The 21,608-nt window shown below is 46.7% G+C and overlaps 1 protein-coding gene across 1 annotated transcript in view; it reads right to left on the reverse strand.

Annotated features, from left to right (window-relative positions):
* The window catches only part of LOC126523596 (S1 RNA-binding domain-containing protein 1), a 103,768-nt gene extending 96,227 nt beyond the window's left edge, over positions 1-7,541 (reverse strand). Inside the window, exons 1-2 of the mRNA XM_050172190.3 lie at positions 7,371-7,541; positions 7,011-7,239 (exon numbers count right to left, since the gene is read on the reverse strand). Of these exons, the coding sequence (XP_050028147.1) occupies positions 7,011-7,232 (222 nt within the window). The 5' untranslated portion in view covers positions 7,233-7,239; positions 7,371-7,541. The remainder of the gene's footprint in view (positions 1-7,010; positions 7,240-7,370) is intronic.
* Between the last annotated feature and the right edge of the window lie 14,067 nt (positions 7,542-21,608).

Genomic DNA, 21,608 nt, shown 5'->3' on the forward strand with positions numbered 1-21,608 from the left:
ATCATAATTACCTTTATTGTACAGGCGGATTGTTTTGCTGATTAAATGGCGTTTCACGGGTTGAAACGAAAATGTGGCGTGAATTACTTTATGGTCGCTGACTTCAGGTAGATATGCTATTGATGATAAGCTTTCCGGATTACTGGTTAGGATGAGATCTAAGATGCTAGAAGTGCTCTGTGCAACGCGTGTAGGTTCTGATACAAGTTGGGTTAAATTAAAATTAAAGCAGAAATCCACAAAATCTTTGGCAGGCTCACTGCCCATAGTTATAGGGACGTCATTGCTCCAGTCTATTTGAGGAAAGTTAAAATCACCAAAAAGGAGGACTTCTGCTTGCGGGTGTTGATTACTAAGGTCACTCAAACTGTTATTAAGTTTAAATGAGAAATCTGGAATATTATTCGGAGGCCTGTAGCAAACACCTAAAATGATAGTATGGGGGGAAGCATGAATAATTAGCCATAATACTTCAAGATCAGAAGTGATGTTTTTGGCTACGGAGCACGATAACTGCTGATGCACAGCAATCAGTACACCGCCCCCCCGCATGCCTTTGCGATCCTTTCGGTAGACAAGAAATTCCGGTAGGTCGGAGTACTTCTGCGTCTGTTATATCTTCTGTTAGCCACGTTTCGGTTATCACCATTATATTACTGTTAGATGATAAAACAAGGTTGGAAAAAGCGTCACGTTTGGGAAGGAAACTGCGTGCGTCGGCAAAGATTACAGACAATGATATGTTAGATTTGGGCTTGACAGTGTAGCAGAAATTTTTACGACGGGGAAATTGCTATATTATTTCTTTGACAGACTGCGTTTGCTCGTCGTAGACGTAGCGCTTATGACCCATATGCAGTGTTTTGAATCGCAAAGAAAAAGGTGAACTCACCTGGGAGCAGGGATCAGCCACCTATCCCCGACTAGACACCGTGCATGTCACATGACATTGACGTGAGCAAGATCCTGCCTACAATTTTAGTGGGCCTATTAAGGGGCCCCGCAATGTACTTTTTCAATTCATTCTTCTTATTCTTCACCAACCATAGAATAAACAGTACAAGTTTCGCACTAGGAATCGTCTCGTCCCTGCCTGCTTGCCATGGTCTACTGGATGCCTGCAGCCCGCCGACAATGCCACGCTACCCAATAGTAACGTCGGTCAGCGTCGCAACACCCCCTTTCTTCTCGTTTATTACATAGCAAGGGTCTCAAATCCGGCAACATTGATACCTTCAGGTAGCATGTGTGGGTTTATTGACCGGTTGCCTTCACCCAAAAAGATCACGTTCTCGTGACGCAGATAGGATATTCCACATCCGCCGCCAAGGTCTGTGAGTGGTGGCACTGGCTAACATTCCCAGGGTTCTACTAGGAAACATAAATACCCAAGAAAGTGGATGGAGAAACGGCACCGCGGTAGCTCAATTGGTAAAGCAACGGACGCGAAATGCGAAGACTGTGGGATCGATCCCCACCTGCGGCAAGCTATTTTTTCATCCACTTTCATTTCCATTAATTTATCATTTGTTTATTTCATTTATTAAGCACAAGTAATTTCCCTTATGTTGTCCTTGGTGTCAGCGTTTGTTGGCGTCTTATGATATGATTAATAAAGATCAGGCTCCTCAGTTAACCCTCTTTCTTCTCGTTAGTTTCTTTTTGGGTCATCTATAATCTCTCATGTTTTCTACAGGCACAGTGTGCGTCTTTCAGCTGGCACTTCTGCTGAAATCGAAGCATTTTATGCGACAGTCAAGCAGGCTCATTGGGCTAAGGAATGCCTACACTAGCGTTGTGATGATGCTGGCACAGCTTAAAAGGGCTACACACTTTCGAAATCCTGAAAAAGACAGCAATGCAATGCAATTCCTACAATGCTACTCGCACCGTCAAAGTGATGAGACGTTTAAGCGTTTGCATAGAATGAAGCAATTTTGCATCAAATTCGGGAGCTTAGTTTTTACAAACGCAAATTTGCTAACGGACACAAAAATCCATGGAACCATAGCCATAAACCACTTTGCTGTAAAAGTTATGGACCACACGAGCGATTGAAGTATGTTAGGCGGAGCATTGAGAGACAGGAAGACAGCAGTGTGGATTAGAGCAAACAGGGGTAGCCAATATATTAGTCAACATTAAAAGTAAAAAATGGAGCTGGGCAGGTCACATAATGCATAGGGCACATATCCAGTGGTCTATTATAGCTACAGAATGGGTGCCAAGGCGAGGGATGGCAGAGACTTTGGGTAATGTGATGAGGTTGAGAAATTTGGTCAGTTGGTGCAAGACAGGGGTAACAGGAGATCACAGGAAAAAGCTTTCACCCTGCAGTGAATATAAACTGGATGATGATGATGGTCTAAATAGCAATCAGATTCTTCTTTTAAGAGTGGATGACCCCGTACGCCAAGTTGCCTGAGCTTTCCTACAAGCTGTCATCCTTGATTTCGAACCAGAACATTAACTACGGAGCTTGTTGTGAATAATAAACCACTAGGATGCGATGCTGCCCTGTACAGCTGCAACAAGACACAAATGAACAAGCACAATCACAAACAAGGAATGATGTGCATCATCCTATGCATGCAATCGTCTTTTTTCATTTGTGCCTCTTCACAACTTCACATCCATGATCAAGAGCCAACGAGCATGCACACAGCTTTCCACAAGAGAATAAAGCTGGAAATGAATTTGGTTAGTGCAAAGACATTTAAGAAATGCTATACTTTGAACACCACTATGCAAAGTGAATGAATTCTGGGGCTTGCCAAAACAACAATTTGATTATGAGGCACACCATAGTGGGGGACTACGGATTAATTTTGACCACCAGGGCCCCAAATGCACAGGACACGGGCGTTTTCTTTTTTGCATTTCGCCCCCATCAAAATGCGGCACTCAACACCATAGCCGCTAAGCCACCGCGGCGGACGACTACACAAAGCATATCGTCACCATCATCACCATCATCATCATCAGCCTATTTTATGTCCACTGCAGGACGAAGGCCTCTTCCTGCGATCTCCAATTACCCCTGTCCTGCGCCAACAGATTCCAACAAGCACCCGTCAATTTCCTAATTTCATCATTCCACCTAGTATTCTGCCGTTCTCGACTGCGCTTCCCTTCTCTTGGCACCCACTCTGTAACCCTAATGGTCTACCAGTTATCTAACCTGCGCATTACATGACCTGCCCAGCTCCATTTTTTTCTCTTAATGTCAATTACAATATTGGCTATATCCGTGTGCTCACTGATCCAAACCGCTCTCTTTCTGTCTCTTAACGTTATACCTAGCATTCTTCATTTCATTACTCTTTGCGCGGTCCTTAACTTGTTCTGAAGCTTCTGCCCCATATGTCAGCACCGGTAAAATTCACTGATTGTATACCTTCCTTTTCAATGATAATGGTAAGCTTCCAGTCAGGGGCTGACAATGTCTGCTGTATGCGCTCCAACCCATATTTATTCTTATGTGAATTTACTTCTCATGATCAGGGTACCATGTGATCAATTGACCTAGGCAAGCACACTCTTTCACAGACACTAGAGACTGACTGGTGATCCTGAACCCTTGTTCCCTTGACTGGCCATTCATCATTATCTTTGTCTTGTGCATATTAATCTTCAACCCCACTCTTACACTCTCTCTATTAAGGTCCTCAATCATCTGTTGTAATTCCTCTGCAGTGTTGCCCAATAGAACAATGTCATCTGCAAAGCGAAGGCTGCTGAGATAATCGCCGTCGAGCCTTACACCTAAGCCTTCCCAGTCTATTAGCTTGAATACTTCTTCCAAGCACGCAGTGAATAGCATTGGAGAGATTGTGTCTCCTTGTCTGACGCCTTTCTTCATAGGTATCTTCTTACTTTTCTTGTGTAGAATTAAGGTAGCTTTGGAATCTATGTACATAGATATTTTCCAAGATGTTTATGCAAGTGGTCTGTACTCCTTGATTATGTAATGCCTCTATGACAGCTGGTATCTCTACTGAATCAAATTCCTTTTCATAATCTATGAAAGCCATATAGAGAGGCTGATTGTACTCTACGGATTTCTCGATTACCTGATTGATGACATGGTTGTGATCCATTGTAGAGTATCCTTTCCTATCCTGCCCTTATTCTATTCGATATTAGTTTGGTAAATATTTTACATAATACTGGGAGTAAGCTAATGGGCTTAAAATTTTTCAATTCTTTAACATCTCCCCTTTTGTGGATTAGTATAACGTTTGCATTTTTCCAGTTTTCTGGGACCCTTGAAGTCGACAGACACTTCGGAGAGAGAGCCGCCAGTTTTTCAAGCAATATGTCTCCTCCATCTTTGATTAAATCGACTATTATTCCATCTTCTTCTGCCACTTTTCCCTATTTCATGTCTTGTAAGATCCTTCTGACCTCATCACTAGTTTTAGAAGGAGCCTCTGCAACCTGTTTATTACTGCTTCGAATGGAGGTATTGTGGCTCTTTTGGGTGCTGTACAGGTCAGTATAGAATTCTTCCGCTGCTTTTACTATACTTTCAAGATTGCTGATGGTATTACCCTGCTTATCTTTCAGTGCATACATCTTGGTTAGTGCTAAGCCAAGTTTCCTACTTACTGATTTCTGGATGCGTCCATTTTTTGTGGCTTCTTCAGTCTTTCTCACGTTATAATTTCGAATATCCTTTATTTTCGCCTTGTTGATCAGTTTTGACAGTTCCGCAAATTTTAGCTTATCTCTTGAGTTGGACACCTTCATTCTTTGTCGTTTCATCATTAGGTCCTTCATTACTTGGGAGAGCTTGCCTACTGTTGGCCTTGGTGCCTTGCCTCCCACTTTAATTGCTGCCTCTGAAGCCAGCCTAGTTACGTTGTCATTCATTACCTCTATGTCATCTTCATCTCTCTGTTCTAAGGCTGCATATCTGTTTGCAAGTACCAGCCTGAATTTGTCTGCTTTTACACTTACTCTATCTAGGTTGGCCTGTTTCTTCTTGACCAATTTCACTCTTCAAATTGAGGTGAATCCTAGCCCTCACTAACCTATGATCACTGCACTTCACCCTACGTATCACTTCTACATCCTGCACTATGCTGGGATCGGCAGTAAGTATGAAACCAATTTCATTTCTTGTTTCACCATTAGGGCTTTTTCAGGTCCACTTTCTGTTGCTAACGCTTCCTGAAAAAGGTGTCCATTATTCTCAGCTTATTACTTTTTGCGAATTCTACCAGCATCTCTTCTCTAGCGTTCCTAGAATAAATGCCGCAGTTGCCCATTGCTTGTTCACGAGGCTGCTATTTCCCCACTTTTGCATTGAAGTCGCCCATTACTACAGTATACCGAGCTTGCACTTTTGTCATCGCTAATTCCATATCTTCATAAAGCTCATCTACTTCATCATCATATGTGACTGGATGTTGGAGCAAAGGCTTGTGCTACCTTTAATCTGTACCTCTTATTAAGTTTGATTATGATTACGACTACTGCTACCCTCTCATTAATGCTGTAGAATTCATCAATGTTGGCCACTATGTCCTTATGGATTAGGAATCCTACCCGTTTTGCTTCTTATCTGGGAGACCTCTATAGCAGAGGACATTGCCGTTAGTCAGCACTGTACAAACTTCACCTGTTCTTCTAATCTCACCAAGGCCGATGATAATCCAAACAATGTCTGATAGATCCGCAGAGTCCTGCTAAGCTAGTCTCATTTAACAGAGTTCAGGTGTTAAAGGTTCCCAAGATCAGTTTTCACTGGCGGGCTATCCGGGTCCAGAGATTCTTAGCAGAGTCCGCTACATTGCAGGCCTGACCGCCGTCTTGGTCAGGTGCTCTACAGCTGCTTGCAACTGAGGGCCATGGATTTATTGCAGGAATCATGAGGGAGGTAGTTGCCGAATACTGCACCAGGGAGGCCAATTCGTTTTATGAGAAGTGTCTTTGTTGAAGCTTAGTGGGTCTTCCTAATTTGGTTGCACGTGGATTAGTAGAGACCCACTGGCTTTCGGCATCTTTTGCCGGTGTCAGGCGCCACTCCAAGCCTGGAGATGTAGTTCACTGGAGGAGGTGAAATTCGAGCTCACCATCCTCAGATTTAAAAAAAAAATATATTTTTCATACAAGGATTCGAACTTCCGACTATGGCAACCGAGCATCCGGCATAGCTCAGTGAGATAATACCATAGGCTGCGAGGCTACCTTATCGGAGAGAAGTTCAGCCCAGAGGGCCTTACATGCCTAAGAGATCCCTTGATTTATCCACTGCATAATATAGTGTCAATTCTCAGTGGTCCTAACACCGTGGTTCCGGAATGAAGTACAAAGTGCTGCTATGAACTGTACATTCTTATCTGTATTTCTTACTTGATATGTATTCCTAGACGCCAAATCGGAACGAAAATAGGCACAGTATAAGGATGCCGGCAAAACAGGGCTGAGCCCAAACTGAAAGTTCTTGAGCTATGTCCCAGAGTGCAACCCGTATGCCTAGCTTCTGTTCTTTTCTGCGTGTAGTGTTTGCACTAGTTTTATTCTTCAGATTAACGCGCCCATCTTCCCACGCAGCTCACAGTGGTAAACGTATGTTATGTCTAGCCATGTGAAACCACTCGACACATCCGAACAACGAAAAGCCTTGTTCTTTTAAGTGGTGCAGTATTTTTCTTTTCCCGGCCAGTCAGAAAACATAAAAAGTTACCAGCTGGTTCTTGGCACGTTGTAGTGTGTGCGTCAACCTAACAACCGGTTGTTACAAATCTTGCGTTCAAAGTTGCGAGTTTACGAGCTGCGAACAGACCATGTGCACATGCTCAACACAATAGGGCTCTATATATGACAACGTCCTCCGGGTATGCAACTGACTGTTACGAATTAAGGTATCAGATCTGAGTCAACAAATCACAAGAAGGGAAAGATGGCAAACATCTGTCATCTAGTGATCGCTGTTAAAGAAAGGAATATCGTGTTCCAACGTCACATTACTGCTCACGAGTGTAGCTCCACTGTGTGCTTACCGGGCCCGGGGCAGGCGACGATACCAGGTCGATTAGCACCGGTGACTTCTTTCGTGAAGTCGCAGCTTTCTTGCCGACTGCCTTCTTGGCCACCGGCGCACGACTTTTCGTTCCCGCCTTGCGGCCCCGAGCCGCAGTGGGGTTGTAGTCCTCGTCACTGTTGTCGTCGGCCTCCGACGACGACGAAGGCGACTCGATCACGCACACGCTGTCGTCAGCCATCGCGAAGCTGATCGTCGAGAGGAAAAGGCAAGCAAGGCTTCTTTGTCTAATAGAGAAACGCGCCAACGAGCAATGCGAACACAACGAGCTGTCGTCTGCAACGCAAACTGATACAAATTGTCGGGCTCACCGTCTTACCGGGACGTTCGGGAGGCTCAGTGAAGTGTTTTCGCGTGAGGCAGAAGCAACAAGACGTTACTGGGGTGTTCGCGAATTCCAAACGGTCAATGAAAAAGTGAGACTTCGAATTAAAAAGGGCCAAATGCCGTTTCTAGTAGCACTGTGTTGGCCCGTTTAATACCCGCGGCAGCGTCTGTGGACGTGGCCATGGTAGCCAGCCGCTATTTTTTCTACGGCTATAAAAAGAAAAAATATTAAATTTAGCCACTTGTTAACAATAACTTGCACAAAACAACTCCTACAAATGTTGCAATTTTATTTTTTTGAAAGAAGGTATAAATACCACAGTATAAAAATTTCTTTTTACTTCTTGTTTCGGTTTTGATGCTAATGGTCACAGTAGAACAATATATTTTTCTACCGTGTTAATGGTTCATTTTACAGGTTACTATCGTGTACTTTCGAGCGCCAAAGGGTAATCTAGCATATTGTTTAGCTAGGTCAGGTCGAAATATAGCCTGGTCTCGGAAGAAATGTGTCTGGTTAATTCAGAACACCACACGCCAGCTCAAAGCGCACGGAGACGTTCTCACCTTCGAGCTGGAAGCGCGACTGCGATCCGACCGAATGTTGTTCTGCATACGCAAAAGCTAACAGAAGAGTACGCCCATTCACCTCTGCCCTTAAGGATTCGGTTGCACTCAAAAGGCGTCGTATGGCGTTGGAGCCTGTACGTAGCGCCATTTCTTGTAAGCAGGTCCTACCCGGTTTATCGCATATTTACTTATGTGCTCTTATAACGGACACAGCCTAGCTTCCCAGCGTGCACACGCACATCGGTGCTACTTGACTTGGAGGCACCCTGCCGCGTGGGCTCAAACACGACACACACACGGCACACAGTGATGATAAAACAAACCAAACGCTTCTTACAACGAAACCGACACAATACACCAAGAAAGTCAGGCAAAAGGAAAAGACGCCCTTTCCTCTCGCCTCTTTCTTGGTGTGTTGCAACGTTTTCGTTGTAAGAAGCATGCACCAACTAGCCCAAGAGAGAGCAAGTGTTATTAAAACCAAACGCTTTATTGTGTCTTGCCCGCAAGACAGCAGTCTAAGCACAAATAAAAGACACAACGTTGGCCCGAGGTCCCTGGCCGAGCTCGGCCCAATGTCGACTGCCAAGCTTGGCGCATATTTGGGAATTGACACTCGTCTATGCTGGTCTGGCGTTGGACGAGACGTTATGACTACCGTTTAAAAAAGCTTTATAAATGGTGATTATGACCACCGACACGGAGCCGGCTTGTTTGGCCTAGGGAGCCTGAATGGTCTTTCCCTCTCCGCCACTCCGTGAAGTGTGGGGATATAATTTGAAGCCGGGCACTCGCCGCCTCGACCGGGTTTTCCCGACGGCCGCCGCCATTGCGGATCTCACTTCGCAAGGCGACAGGCGCGAGGGAGGAGCGGCGGCCCGCTTGGTCGTTTCCTTTTTCAGTGAACTGACCACGACCTACTGTATAAGGTCGTGGAACTGACTGGTTGCTGCGTGCCCCTGTGCACGAACAATTTGAGAAATGGTCGAAAGCTTCACCGTTTTCCGACAGAGCCCAAGAGAAAGCTGCAGAGAATGGTGAAGATTAGGAGGGACTTCGCCGACATGAGGTCAAAAGGTGAACAAGAGCGCTGAGAAACGAAGGCCGATGTCATTCGCGTCAGAATGGTAGGCAGTCGTATGGATGTGTCGAACGCCCAGGATGTTGGCAAGCGCGGTGAGTAGAGCCGATTGAAACTGGCGTCCTCGGTCGGTGGTGACGACAGAAGGGCATCCGAAACATGACACCCAGCCGCTCATGAAAGCCGTATAACAAACTGTCACTGGCATAGTGTCTGGAATGGGAAACGCCACTGGACATTAGGTGAAGTGGTCCCGACATGTGAGCAAGTAAGAGGCCCCATGTGATTGCGGGAGAGCGCCGACAATGTCGAAGTGGACGTGGCAAGACCTCGCGTCTGGAGGCCGAAATGGGGTATTAGACGTGACGGTATCGCGGTGAACTTTAACACGATGGCATGAAGGCAGGTTCGCGCCCAGTGACGGACGTCTACATTGATGCTAGGCCAAAGGAACCGAGTTTTGACTAGCTTCTGGGTCGCTAGAATTCCTGAGTGGCTCATTTTATGCAGTTGATCAAAAATTGCGCGACGAAAATCCAAATGCACGAAGGGTCGAGGAATACAAGTGGATGTCTCGCACAGTATCAACGAGGAAGAAAATCGAAGCGGCCACTCAGTGAAGGACAGGGACATGGATGAGGAGCGAAAGTGATGCAGCTCAGGGTCGTTGCGCTGGGCAGCTGCTAGCTCCTCCCTGTCTACTGGTGGTTGGGCCGCCAGGAAATCGACGTGGGAGAGTGCATCAGCGGGAGCATTTTCCGGCCCATGCACGTGACGGAGATCCACTGTGCACTCGGAGACAAAGCACAGTTGGCGGATCTCCCGTGCAGTGTAGTTGCTGTGATTCCGATGGAAGGCAAACGTCAGGGGCTTATGGTGTGTGACGACGTGAAAGTCCTGGCACTCCAGAAAGTGGCGAAAATTTTTGATGGCGAGGTACACCGCAAGGAGTTTTCGACCAAGTGTGCTGTATTTAGCTTCAGGTGGCTTCATTTTTTGCGAGAAACACTAGGAAGCTGCCAGCCAGATACATGTTGCTCTATAACTGCGCCGAAGCCATGCTCAATGCATCGGTGATGAGACAGACTGGGGCATCAGACACGGTATGTATGAGCATGGTGGCGTCTGCCAGCGACTTCTTGGCAGTAGCTAAGGCATATGCAGCTTCCTCAGTCCCCTCAAGTGGCCCAGCCGGATATTTTTATAGCCAGTAGGTCTCTCAGAAGTTTCAGGAAATTGGCACACTTCGGAAGAAAGCAGCGATGGAAGTCAGTAGGCCTGGGAATTGCCCGAGTCTTTTTAGTGAAGTCGGGGATGGAAAGTCTTGAATTGCTTTCACTTTGCTGGCGAGAGGCGGGATACCTTGTGGAGTTAAAAGGTGTCCTATGACCTCGATGGTAGCGACGCCGAAGAGGCATTTGTGCGGATTAATGACGAGACCGTAATCATCTAGTCGTTGGAAACGGGCGCGCAGGTGAGCTTCATGCTCAAGGCTGGATGAGCTTGTGACGAGGAGATCATCAAGGTAGGCTAACACGAAGTAGACACCTCGCGTGACCTCGTTGATAGTGTGCTGAAAAGTCTGCGCAGCATTGCGCAATTTAAAAGGCATTCTCACATACTTGTAAAGGCCGAGGATGTAATTGCTGTCTTCGGAACATCAGCGCGTTCTACAGGAATTTGATGATAAGCTTTCACTAATCAATCTTAGAGAAGATGGTGCACCCAGCCAAATTCGATGTGGAGTCTTGTATTTGAGCAAGCGGATGGTATGGTAAGGTGTCGGCGTTCAGAGCGCGGTAATCCCCACATGGCCTCCAGTCGTCAGGATTTTTCTTTGGCACCATATGAAGTGGTGATGCCCAGTTGTTTGAGGAAGGTCGCAGAAAACCGAGTTCAAACATGTTGTCAAACTCGCGGCGAGCGATGGAGAGGTGGGGTCCACACAGTCGGCGGGGCCGAGTGCTTGTACCCCAACATCGTGTCGAGTGGTCACGATATGGTGGGTGATCTAGTGCTTCCTCGTGACTTTCCGGCACGCGGCTTCGTAAGCTTGGGAAAATCAGCCAAGATTTTTCCGTATGGCGAAGCGGGTGCAAGAGCTCGAAGCCCCGTCGGCGAGACAGTGCGGAGTGCACCGTTGATGGAGCGGCGCATGCTGAAATGAGGAGGCTACGAGCATGCATGTCTACATCAAGGTTGAAGAAATTGAGCAAGTCAGCGCCGAGAACAGCTTGCTAGACATCAGCAAGAATGAAAATTCTGCGAAACGTACGGCGCAATCCATGCAATGTTAAGTCTAAGAGACCGTTGGTCGTATGTGACGATGGCGCAGTCGTTTATCGCTTGAAGCTGGCAGGCCTGTTATTTGCGACGGCAATCTGCACAATAGGCCGGTATAACGTTAACCTGGGTTCCTGTGTTGACAAGGAAGCGAGCGTCATTGATCTTGTCAGAAACGTAGAATAGGCAGCCTGTACTTCGAGAAGTACCACTTGCCGCCGTCATTGGTTTGTCGCAGCATTTCCCACCCAGGATCAAGGACGGGTGCACCGGCGAGCAGAGGTTCCGAATACCCGGTGGTACCAGCACACATCCGAAGACGAGCTGTCGCGTCACGCGTCGGATAGTTGAAACTCGAGAGAACGCGGAGGTGCCGGGGAGTGACTGCGGGACCGGAAACTCGACGAAGACCGGCGTGAGAAGGGCACGAGGTCATAGAGACGGCTGACAAGGGTGTCGAGCCGGCTATCTATGTTCGCGAGCGTAGAAGCTGAGGCAGTAGCCGGAGGCGGAGTCGTAACGGCGCTGAGGCTAGCCCGCGACTAGTCCGCAACTCGGTCAGCCAGTTCAGCGAGCTTGTCTAATGGCACATCACCTGCAGCCACGAGAACTGGGATCACGTCCTGCGGGAGGCGCTGGAGGAACAACTCACGCTGCAGTTTGTCCTGTTGAAAGGCGGATACTCCACCAAGAAGATGGCGCATGCGTCGAAGAAGCTGTGAAGGGCGATTCTCACCGAGCTCCATAGCGTTGACGAGCTGCTGGAGTCTGCTGTGCTCGGAGTCTGACTTGCGGGATATGAGCGCCGCCGTCAACATGCCGAAGGGATGGGTCGGGTCCAGCGAGGTGATAACATCCGCTAAGTCCTCGGCGATGTCCGGAGGTAAGGAGGACACCAGATGTAATAACATAGTCTGTTCACTGGTGATATATGTGGGAGACGGAAGTGCGCCTCGACCTGCAGGAGCCAAATGCTGGGGCTGTTGGGTCAAAATCGTGGAACGCGGTCACCGCAACACCGCCAGGTCGGGCGACGTCCTGGGCGTCTTTACCGGCAGCAAGAGCAGTAGAGCCGACAAGATCCATGCCGAAGGGTTGGAGCTTCGTGTTCTTTATCGGGTCACCAAATCCATCGGAGCTAATGCGAGGAAGACCCAGCTACGCCAGCGTTGGGTTTTTAAATGTTGTATTTTTCTGGTATTGCGCTGCCGCACGCTTCGCGGCGAGGAACTACCTTCCTCCACCTTCAAGGACGCTGCACGCGGAGCCTGTTGTGGCCTGCGGCCCGGGCCTGAGGCAAAAGGCGCAATAGCGTCAAGTGGGTGACGTTACTGAAGTGATGACAATAACAATTTACTGCGTGACGACGACGGCAAGACGACAGTGTGACGACGATGGCGTGGCCACGACGGCATGAAGGGAGTGGGATCACAAAGCTGGAATGACATCGATGCAACGTCGACGACGCCATCACGACTCTGAACACGCACCTAGTGGCGCAAGCTTATTGTATATATCTTTGGGTTGGAATAGAACGCGCGATGACGACAGCATCGCGATAATGGGAACATGAAGCTGGAATTATGATGAGTGAACGACCACGCTGGCATCACTATGGCGGTGTGACGACGATTGCGTGACGGCAGTATGAGCACGATGTCGTGACGACGACGGCATGACGAGTGTTGAATGGCAGCACTTGAATCACGGCGATGTAACGACCACGACGGCATCACGACCACGAGCCTTTACCTAGTGTGGCACCATATTTGACAACTTCGGCTACTGGGTCAACATAGAAGGCGTAACGACGACGGGATGACGAGATAATATCACGAAGCGGAAATGAACAGAACGACGGCATCACTATCGAGGTGCGACAACGAATGCGTGGCGACTGTATGACGACGATGGTCGGACGACGGCATGACAAGTGTCGTGCACGAATCAAGTATAAATAGCCGACGCGTTTGAAGCGCAGATCAGACTTCTATGACCTGGGTATGTGCCGGTCACTCCCGTCGTGCCCGACTTAAGGGCATAGGTTCCTTGAATAAACAGTTAGTTTTGTCGCATGGAGATGCCTACAAACAAAGTCGTACCTTAATCTTAACGTGCTAAGTAAAATGGACCTATACTACACTATGTAAGGACAAATGTCCATGGTGCAATGAGAAGCCCACATTATACCACATAACATGGACATGTCAGCAAACTCATGTATATAGTCCCAATCATGTCACACCCAAGTGCGCGGCAATGGGAGGAACTGCTGTCCAGCGGCCGCTGCGAAGGCCAGCTAGGTCTAGTGCGGCGTGCGCGACGGACAGCAGAAGCCAGCCTGACTGAGTCAGCCTGACTGGACTGAGGGCAGCGGACCATTGCGATAGAGGACGGACGAAGCAGCGGGTGAAGACCTCCGGGGAAGACACAAGGAGGAAGACGCCCCTGGAGAATCCGCCGCAGCCGCAGAAGAACACAATTACTAGAGCTCAATAAAGTTTTCACTCACTAACTAGTTTTGTGACTCGCTGTTGCAGCACGTTCGGTACATTCATCGTCACGACAACGTGACAATATAATTTTTGGTCAATGAGACGTGAATAGATATGAGCTCGCCAATGCGTATGCAAACGCTTGCCTCACTAGCAACACTGACATAAATATTTTCTAAGCTATAGGCAAAGTAGTCGACTTTGTGATGCTGTGGATTACACCGCAGCCTCCCACTGGCGTCAGCCATATCACCACCACCACCACTATGACTTTTATGCGAAGCATATTAACGTAGGTTTCGGGCCTTCGCGCGACGCCCGGCGGTGGCCACCATTTACCTTCAAGTGACCTTCAAGTAGGTCACGTGACATGACGTCACGTGATGACGTCACACCGGCTGCAGATGGGGCCTCATATCGCGCCGTCGGTCGCCTCCCGGCGGTGGCCACCATTGACCTTCAAGTGACCTTCAAGTATGTCACGTGACATGACGTCACGTGATGACGTCACACCGGCTGCAGATGGGGCCTCATATCGCGCCGTCGGTCGCCTCCCGGCGGTGGCCACCACTGACCCTGAAGTGAGATCACATGATGTGACGTCACGTGATGACGTCACACCGGCTGCAGATGGGGCCTCATATCGCGCCGTCGGACGTCGCCCGGCGGAGGCCTCCACGCTTCGGTTCGCGCCGTCGCGCGCGACGCGGCGGCGGCGCCACCATCGCTGCATCACGTGATATGTGACTTCACGCCAGGGATGAAGCGGCGCGCGCCCGCCGGCGCGTCAGTCTCTGTGCCCGCAACCGCGCCAGCGTCTTTGCGCCGGGCGTGTATGCGGTCAAGATGCCTCCAAACGCTGAGGATACGCTAAGGTTAAGCCCAGTGGATGCTTCGCATCCACTGGGCTTAACCTTGATAAGCCTCCAATTTTTTTAAAAGTGAGAAATGCATTTCCACGCAATGCTACCTCCTGAAGCCATGACAAGGAATCCAGGCTAACTACACTAACGTGTGATTTACAGGAATCGAAGATAAACTTAATCGACCACACTGCAACGTATGCGATCGAGCCGACGTTACATGGCGCTTGTCCTCCATTATTTCTTAACATAACGCAGAACCTCATGGAGTCATTAGTTCTCACGACCGCAGCTACTCCCAGCTTTGTTTCATAGTCCACGATCCAGCTAATGGTGGGGCCGCCTTAACCTATAACCTAAGCTTACGTGCTGAGCTCAAGCATACTCGTGCGAATGTAGCAGCACAATATGTTTGCTACGCAGCGCGAGAGAACAAAGGCTTTAATTTTTTTGCTCCCTCAATAGATGCTCATCGATTAAAATGAGTTTCGTTGAGGATGTCCAGTTAAATTTGCTCTTGCTACGTGTGCGTCATGTCCTAAAGCCACGCATCCGCAGGTGAAATGACAATATAAAGAAAGAAGGGTAAAATCGGCTTGTAGTATTGCGCGCCATGATTCCGGTGCCCGTGACCTCATTACATGTGCCGTGCTGATTACTGTGAATACATTACCCTAATATGCGCGACATTGGGACTGCGCCAACCGCAATGCTTCACAACGCCAGCCTGGAGAAATGAGCTGAGAATGCATTCTCTCATCTGGTAGGTTACAATTGTTAAAGTTCTACGCACTGAGTGGCTGTCATTTACCGGACATACTATAGCGCACTAATCTCGCGTCTGCCCAGCATATACAAGCAATGACCATGGATTTCAGGCTACTCTAAGGCAAACACCAAATCCAGACTATTATCGGAGAAGTATGTTAACTTCAGGTGATCCTTACGTAAACTGTGTTACAGTATTACTCACATATGTTATACTTATGATCCGATATGCATATATGTGCTGTCAACGTCGTATGCTGCCGATGCAAGGGTCTTCAGGGACTCAATCAAGCTGCCTAGAGCAGCTTTTAGCCATGAAGACCATCCAGAATTTTCTGGTGAAATAAACTTTGATTGATTGATTGATTGATTGATTGAAGTCTGTTTTGCACCCTTGGCCCAGTCCGCCATATGGTGGCAATCTACCGCAATAACAATTTGGGGTATGTTCCAATTGTTTCGCTGAACAAATGTCTGAACTGGAGACTTTAGGATAGCAGCTCTGTTAGCCTGTATCGTACCCTAACTGTTCACTGCACTGTTGTCCTCCTACCCTGTTTCCTTTTCCAAATGGAGAGCAGTAGGCGGTGGCGGCTCCGGCTCCGGCTGGTTACTCTGCATTCCTCCTAATAAATTATTTCTTTTTGCCAAAATGTTCCGTCATTTAGGAATGCAAAGAACAACAATGCACGGCGATGTTAATTTTCACTTAATGTATACGACTTAAGTGATAATACCTGCCATTGTGGTTCAGTGGCTGTGGCGTTGTTTATATGTATTTTTAATTGTTTGCCGACCACGAGGGCCTGGGTTTGATTTCTCGCGGCCGTGTCGAATTCGGTGAAAGCATAACGCAAAAGAAACACTCGGTTGTGCCGTTATTTGGGTGCGCACTGAAGTGCACCAGGCGGTGTAAAAAAATAATCGGGAGCACTCAACCACGGCGTCCCCAAAGCTAGGTGTGCCACTTCGAGACGTTAGGCCCAGCACTTGAATCTCCCATCCGTAGAGTGAAAACTGCGTAGCAGCACAAGGGGCGCAAGTGGCTTTAGTTATTTTCGCCAGATGCGAGGGTCGCTTTGATGACGAGTGGTGCACCCGCCATGTAGACAGCAACACTTACAGGCAGAGTCGGTAGCCCGCAGATGCGCCGTTCTGAAGCAAACGACGAAACATGTGAGCTGAATAATAACGAGAATAAAAACGCCGATAATTGGTCATCAGCTTGAGATGAGACAAAGCGATGGCTGATTTAACTATTTATTTTTTGCTTTCACGGCAGAAAACAACTTGCAAGAGCGAATTTAGACTGAAGCGGGTGGACTGGTCACTGCGATCTTGTTGCGCATTCATGCTTTCGTCGCGCAGACCCCAGGGCGAGAGGCGAAATTTTCTAGCTGGCCAAAAACCGAAGACGCCACAAGCGACAGCGACGGATCGCTCTCCACGACGGCAAAACCTGTTGCCTGTCACTGTCGCCCGAAAATCGCATGCATGTGGTTGGGCTTTCAATCCACTACTGTTGAACACAAGGTAGAGGGTTCGATTTCTGGTAAAGCTAACCACATCGTGAACCTGCCAAAAAGAAAATTCTCTAGCACAGAGCTTCAGCTACACGCTGAAGAATCCCTGGTGGTGGAAATTGACCCTGCGCCTTCCATTACTGGCGACTCTCGTAGGCCTATTGTTATCTTAGACAGGGTAACACCACGAATCAATTAGGCAATCAATCAAGAAATAAAGAAGATGTGTCCGCAAGGACCCACGCGAGATGGACGTAGGACGAGGGGAATAAAAACGAGTTTTGCTGCCAAAGTTCAAGCGTTTCTCGCCTTAAACACGGGATTTTTGCACATTCTTGCATCCAGGAGTTCTCTAGAGTGGCCAAATTTAAGTAGTGGCCAGAACTGGACAGTACGTTTAAAATACCTGCATTGTTGTCCTAAACGATCACACCGAAGAAAAAGCGACCACTGGCGTCGCTCAAAATATTTTAGGGCTGTCATTCGTGATGACTGACAATGTCTCCTTGGGTTCCTTATGAAACGATGCCATCCTTAAGGACAAATATAGTGATTCAATGTGACCGTTATCGACTCAAACACATGAGGGAGACAGAAGTTGAAATCAATATTTTTAATTAAATATACTGCTTGTTCTGGGCTACTTTTAGACAAACCTTGCTGCTTCTATGCGCTTATTATGAAATCCCTAGCCTCTTGCTACTCCAGCTTTAACATACATGTCAGCATCACACAAATTTGCGGACATAATAAGGTTGGTTCAGGCTGAACACAGTTGAAACAACGAAAACAGCAGGACAAAGCGAGGCCAACGACACTGCGCATTAAAAAGAAAGCAGCGTACTGGAATGCGACATGAAAGACAGACTTCCTCTTTTGTGTCCTTCGTGCAGGCGCCCGTTTTGGCTGAGTGACAGGGCACAAATTGGGTAAACAAGCAACTTAGCCGAAGACGCAATGCACTTGTCATCACTCTTGTTCTGTCACGTATTTTGCTTACTTGCTCTGCTTGCTCACTTGATTGCTTGGTTTGCTTTGCTTGCGTGCTTGATTCATTTCCTTGATTTGCTTCTTTGATTGCTTGCTCACTTGTTCACTTGCCCACTTGCTGTCTTTCTAGCTTACTTGCTTGCTCGCTTGCTCGCTTTCTGGATTGTTCACTCATCGTTCTTCTGATATTTTATTGTCAGCATTCAGTCATAGTCGTGAAAGATGCGCAGCAACATTAGTCGATGTGCCACTTTTTCTTTTCTTGAGCACCTAAAATGTATAATCAATCGCGCAGAAAATATATTACTAGAACTGTTTGCTAAATTAGTTAAAGTATGGTTGAGTTGACGTGGATCAGCGTGTTTTCTGTTGTGCGACAATATGAACCAAAATTAATGAACCATCTTGCCGCAGCGCTCTCTTGTCCTTCTGCGGAAATCGTGTTCCGCAGGAATTACCAATGCAAACAACACGCGATCGTTGTTAAAATTATGAAATGTTCTTCGTAAAAAAAAACGTTGCATTTCCTTAACCACCTGTGATACGGATAAGGTAAATTTGCATACAAGTTCCAATCCACTTACCAGCGCTCTCCTTTAGCTCAGTCATCCGCGACGTCCAGTGTTTCTGTTTGCAGAGGGAAGCACATGTTAACTCGCTTTTCCAAAAAAAAAGAGCGGCAACTTCTTTTTTTACTTAATATTTTTTTACAGTTCTGTGTAAAAATGATGGTATTTATTGAACACACAGATACGTAACACCGCTCTTAAAAACGGTACACTGGCATACAGTTTTTTCAGCATATTAACCTTAAACCTACTGATTCCCCGTAAATAATTCTGTGTATTAGTATTTCCTGAAGCTTGAAGCAAAAAGAAAATGTAACGAACAGGGATAAGCTGACGATGTCATTGACAGATAATGGGCTACGCGGAACAACATCTTACTCACAATCTAATTGCCACTATAGCACCCTGAGCAATTAGTCGAATGCTTTCCAACTGACAGCTCCTTCAAGAACAACCAAGAAACAGACTAACTTTATCATTGAATTTATTTATTTGATACCTCAGGGTTTCTTATCGGGAACCTTACTTGAGGGACATTATTTTAGGGGGGGGGGGGCGGAGGAATTGTACATGGCTGTATGAAGGAATGATGAGTGTGGTGAAAAAAAAGTCATCTCTCCGTCCTCACGAAATCCGAAAAATGATGTCAACTCATTCGCACAATAATGATCTATTTTTACCGAGAATCGTATGGACACTCGGAACTCCGGCTCACACTTGCTCCGCTTTATTTCGAGTGTGTGCGAGGCAGAAGCAGCAAAAAAAAAAAAAAAAAAAACACACGCCGCATGCAAACTTTGTTCAAGAATATTCAGCTATTTGACGTCTTCTTTTACAAAGTTCCACATTCTGCTCACCTAAATGGCTTTCAACCAAACTCAGCTGGGCTCGACCAGTATGCGTTCCCTCACGCAGGTCCACATGCTCTCAGATTCATCCATGCTTACTAAATGCTGCGGATATTATAGTACGCAAACACATGAGTAATAAGCTGCAGAGAGCAGCGATTCGTGACCAATACTGAGCTAATTTAAATAGCGCTCAAGGGATTTGCAAACAAACTTAAATTCCGGTTAAAGCCTATTAAAGCAAACGGGTACCATAATCCAGCCCATAGGATAATCTAGTTCCTTACTAGGTGCCAGAACTTTGTGCATTGAGCCTGCCAGATAAAAAGATTATGTTACCCATTGCGTTGCAGAGCTGATACAAACCAGTGTAACAAAAAGGCGCAGTTTCGCCAGAAAGCGAAGCAACGATTGCAATAGCAAATTAGAAGATAGCTATGCGGAATAACGGTAGCAGCTTTTCCAGCCATATAAACTCATAATCATTCGCTTATTGAGTGAAATAACAAGCATGGCGTCAGCGCGCACAAGTAAGCTTGGACACATCCCACTCGATGAGCGCGGACACTCGCTGCAAAACGCTGGCGTAAAGAAAAGTGGCAGCAGCAGCGAGCGAATTGACTTTCGTGCAGCCTCCCGCTTCAATGCGAACTAAGCGCCGAGAAGACGGTACACATGAAGCTATGAGTCCCCTGCGCACCTAGACTCTGTTCTTATCGCCGATCGCTTTAAAGATAGGGTCAGCGTGGCCACTGTCACGTGTGGCTGCGTGACAGCTCACTTGTGGCATTGATTATTAAAAAAATACAGTGCCCTCAAATACCTTGTCAGAGAAAACCTTAAAATGCATGGTTGCGAAATTACTGCAGATATCTTACTGGGAAAAGTTAATAAACAAGTTACTGCGCGAAGTGTATTGTGCAGTGCACACAAATGCTACAGTAATGAAAATATTTAATTTCATTTCATTTATTTCTGAAAGCATTCAAAAACAGCTCTAAGCCTTAGTATAGGTGCAATTGTGTTACACAAAGAACACAACACAGAAAACAAAACCTAAAACCTGAAATAACAGTGGCATAAGATGCAAAAAAAAATTAAATCAATGACAGAAGTCAGATAAGGAGCAAATATAACATATGCAAATATCAAGACCATAACACAAGGTATGTTGTTGTGTTACAAGACGTGATATAGCGCCAGAGGTGCCAGTTGAATTCGCGGAGAAAATGCTGGGATTACGCAAGTTTTGGCGATCTACACAGAACATTACAGCCGACAGTAGCCGCCCACAGGAGCAATTCTGAACTAGTTTATTCAACAATAAGTAATCACGATATTTTCGCCTTATTTTAAGGTGTCTAATATAAAACATGCGCAGTGCACGTACATACGCATAAAATACACGGTTTTCCAGAAATTGATCGTGCAGGATACGAATGAAACATTGCTGAACACATTCATTGTTTGCCACGTTGGTTATATTATTACAGTTCCACACTATAGAACTAAACTCTAACTACCGTAGGACAAAAGAATACAAAAGAACAATGCAGTTTACATTCTTAAACTAGCAATGTATATGTATACAACTAGCAATATTATACAAGCTAGCAATGCAGGCAATCAAAATTAAAGCTGCAAGCATGGGCAGAGAATAATGCCATTTTAGGAGAACATCAGAAGGGCTTCAGAATAGGTAGGCGTTTGGGTGATGACTTATTTGTTCTAACGCAGTGTATTGAAATATCAAGAGTAGAAAGCGGACAGTTATATGTGGTCATTTTAGACATTACAGCAGCCTATGACAACGTACACCACAACATTTAGTGGGATAATCTTGAAGGGGAAAGCTTAGGTGATTTTTACAGCTTTTGAGAGAGATTTACCTAGAAAACACCATTTGCGTTCAATGGAAAGAGATGAAGATCGATGAGAATGTTAATATCAACAAGGTACTGAGGCACGGGTGCCCTTCATCCCCCCTGCTGTTTATGATGTACATAGTGAGGAGGGAGAGGGCGCTAGAAGGAAGTAATATCGGGTTTAATCTCTCGTACAAACAGGCGGGTACAGTAGTAGAGCAGCAGCTTCCAGGTTTATTTTATGTGGATGACATTGCGTTGCAAGCAAACAAGAAAAGTGATTTGCAAAGTCTGGCTAATAGCTGTGGACAGGAAGGCGAGAATTTAGGTTTGAAATTTAGTGTTGGAAAATCAGGTCTTATGGTATTCAATGAA

Source organism: Dermacentor andersoni, chromosome 6, assembly GCF_023375885.2.
Source record: "Dermacentor andersoni chromosome 6, qqDerAnde1_hic_scaffold, whole genome shotgun sequence".
Classification (NCBI taxonomy): Eukaryota; Metazoa; Arthropoda; class Arachnida; order Ixodida; family Ixodidae; genus Dermacentor; species Dermacentor andersoni.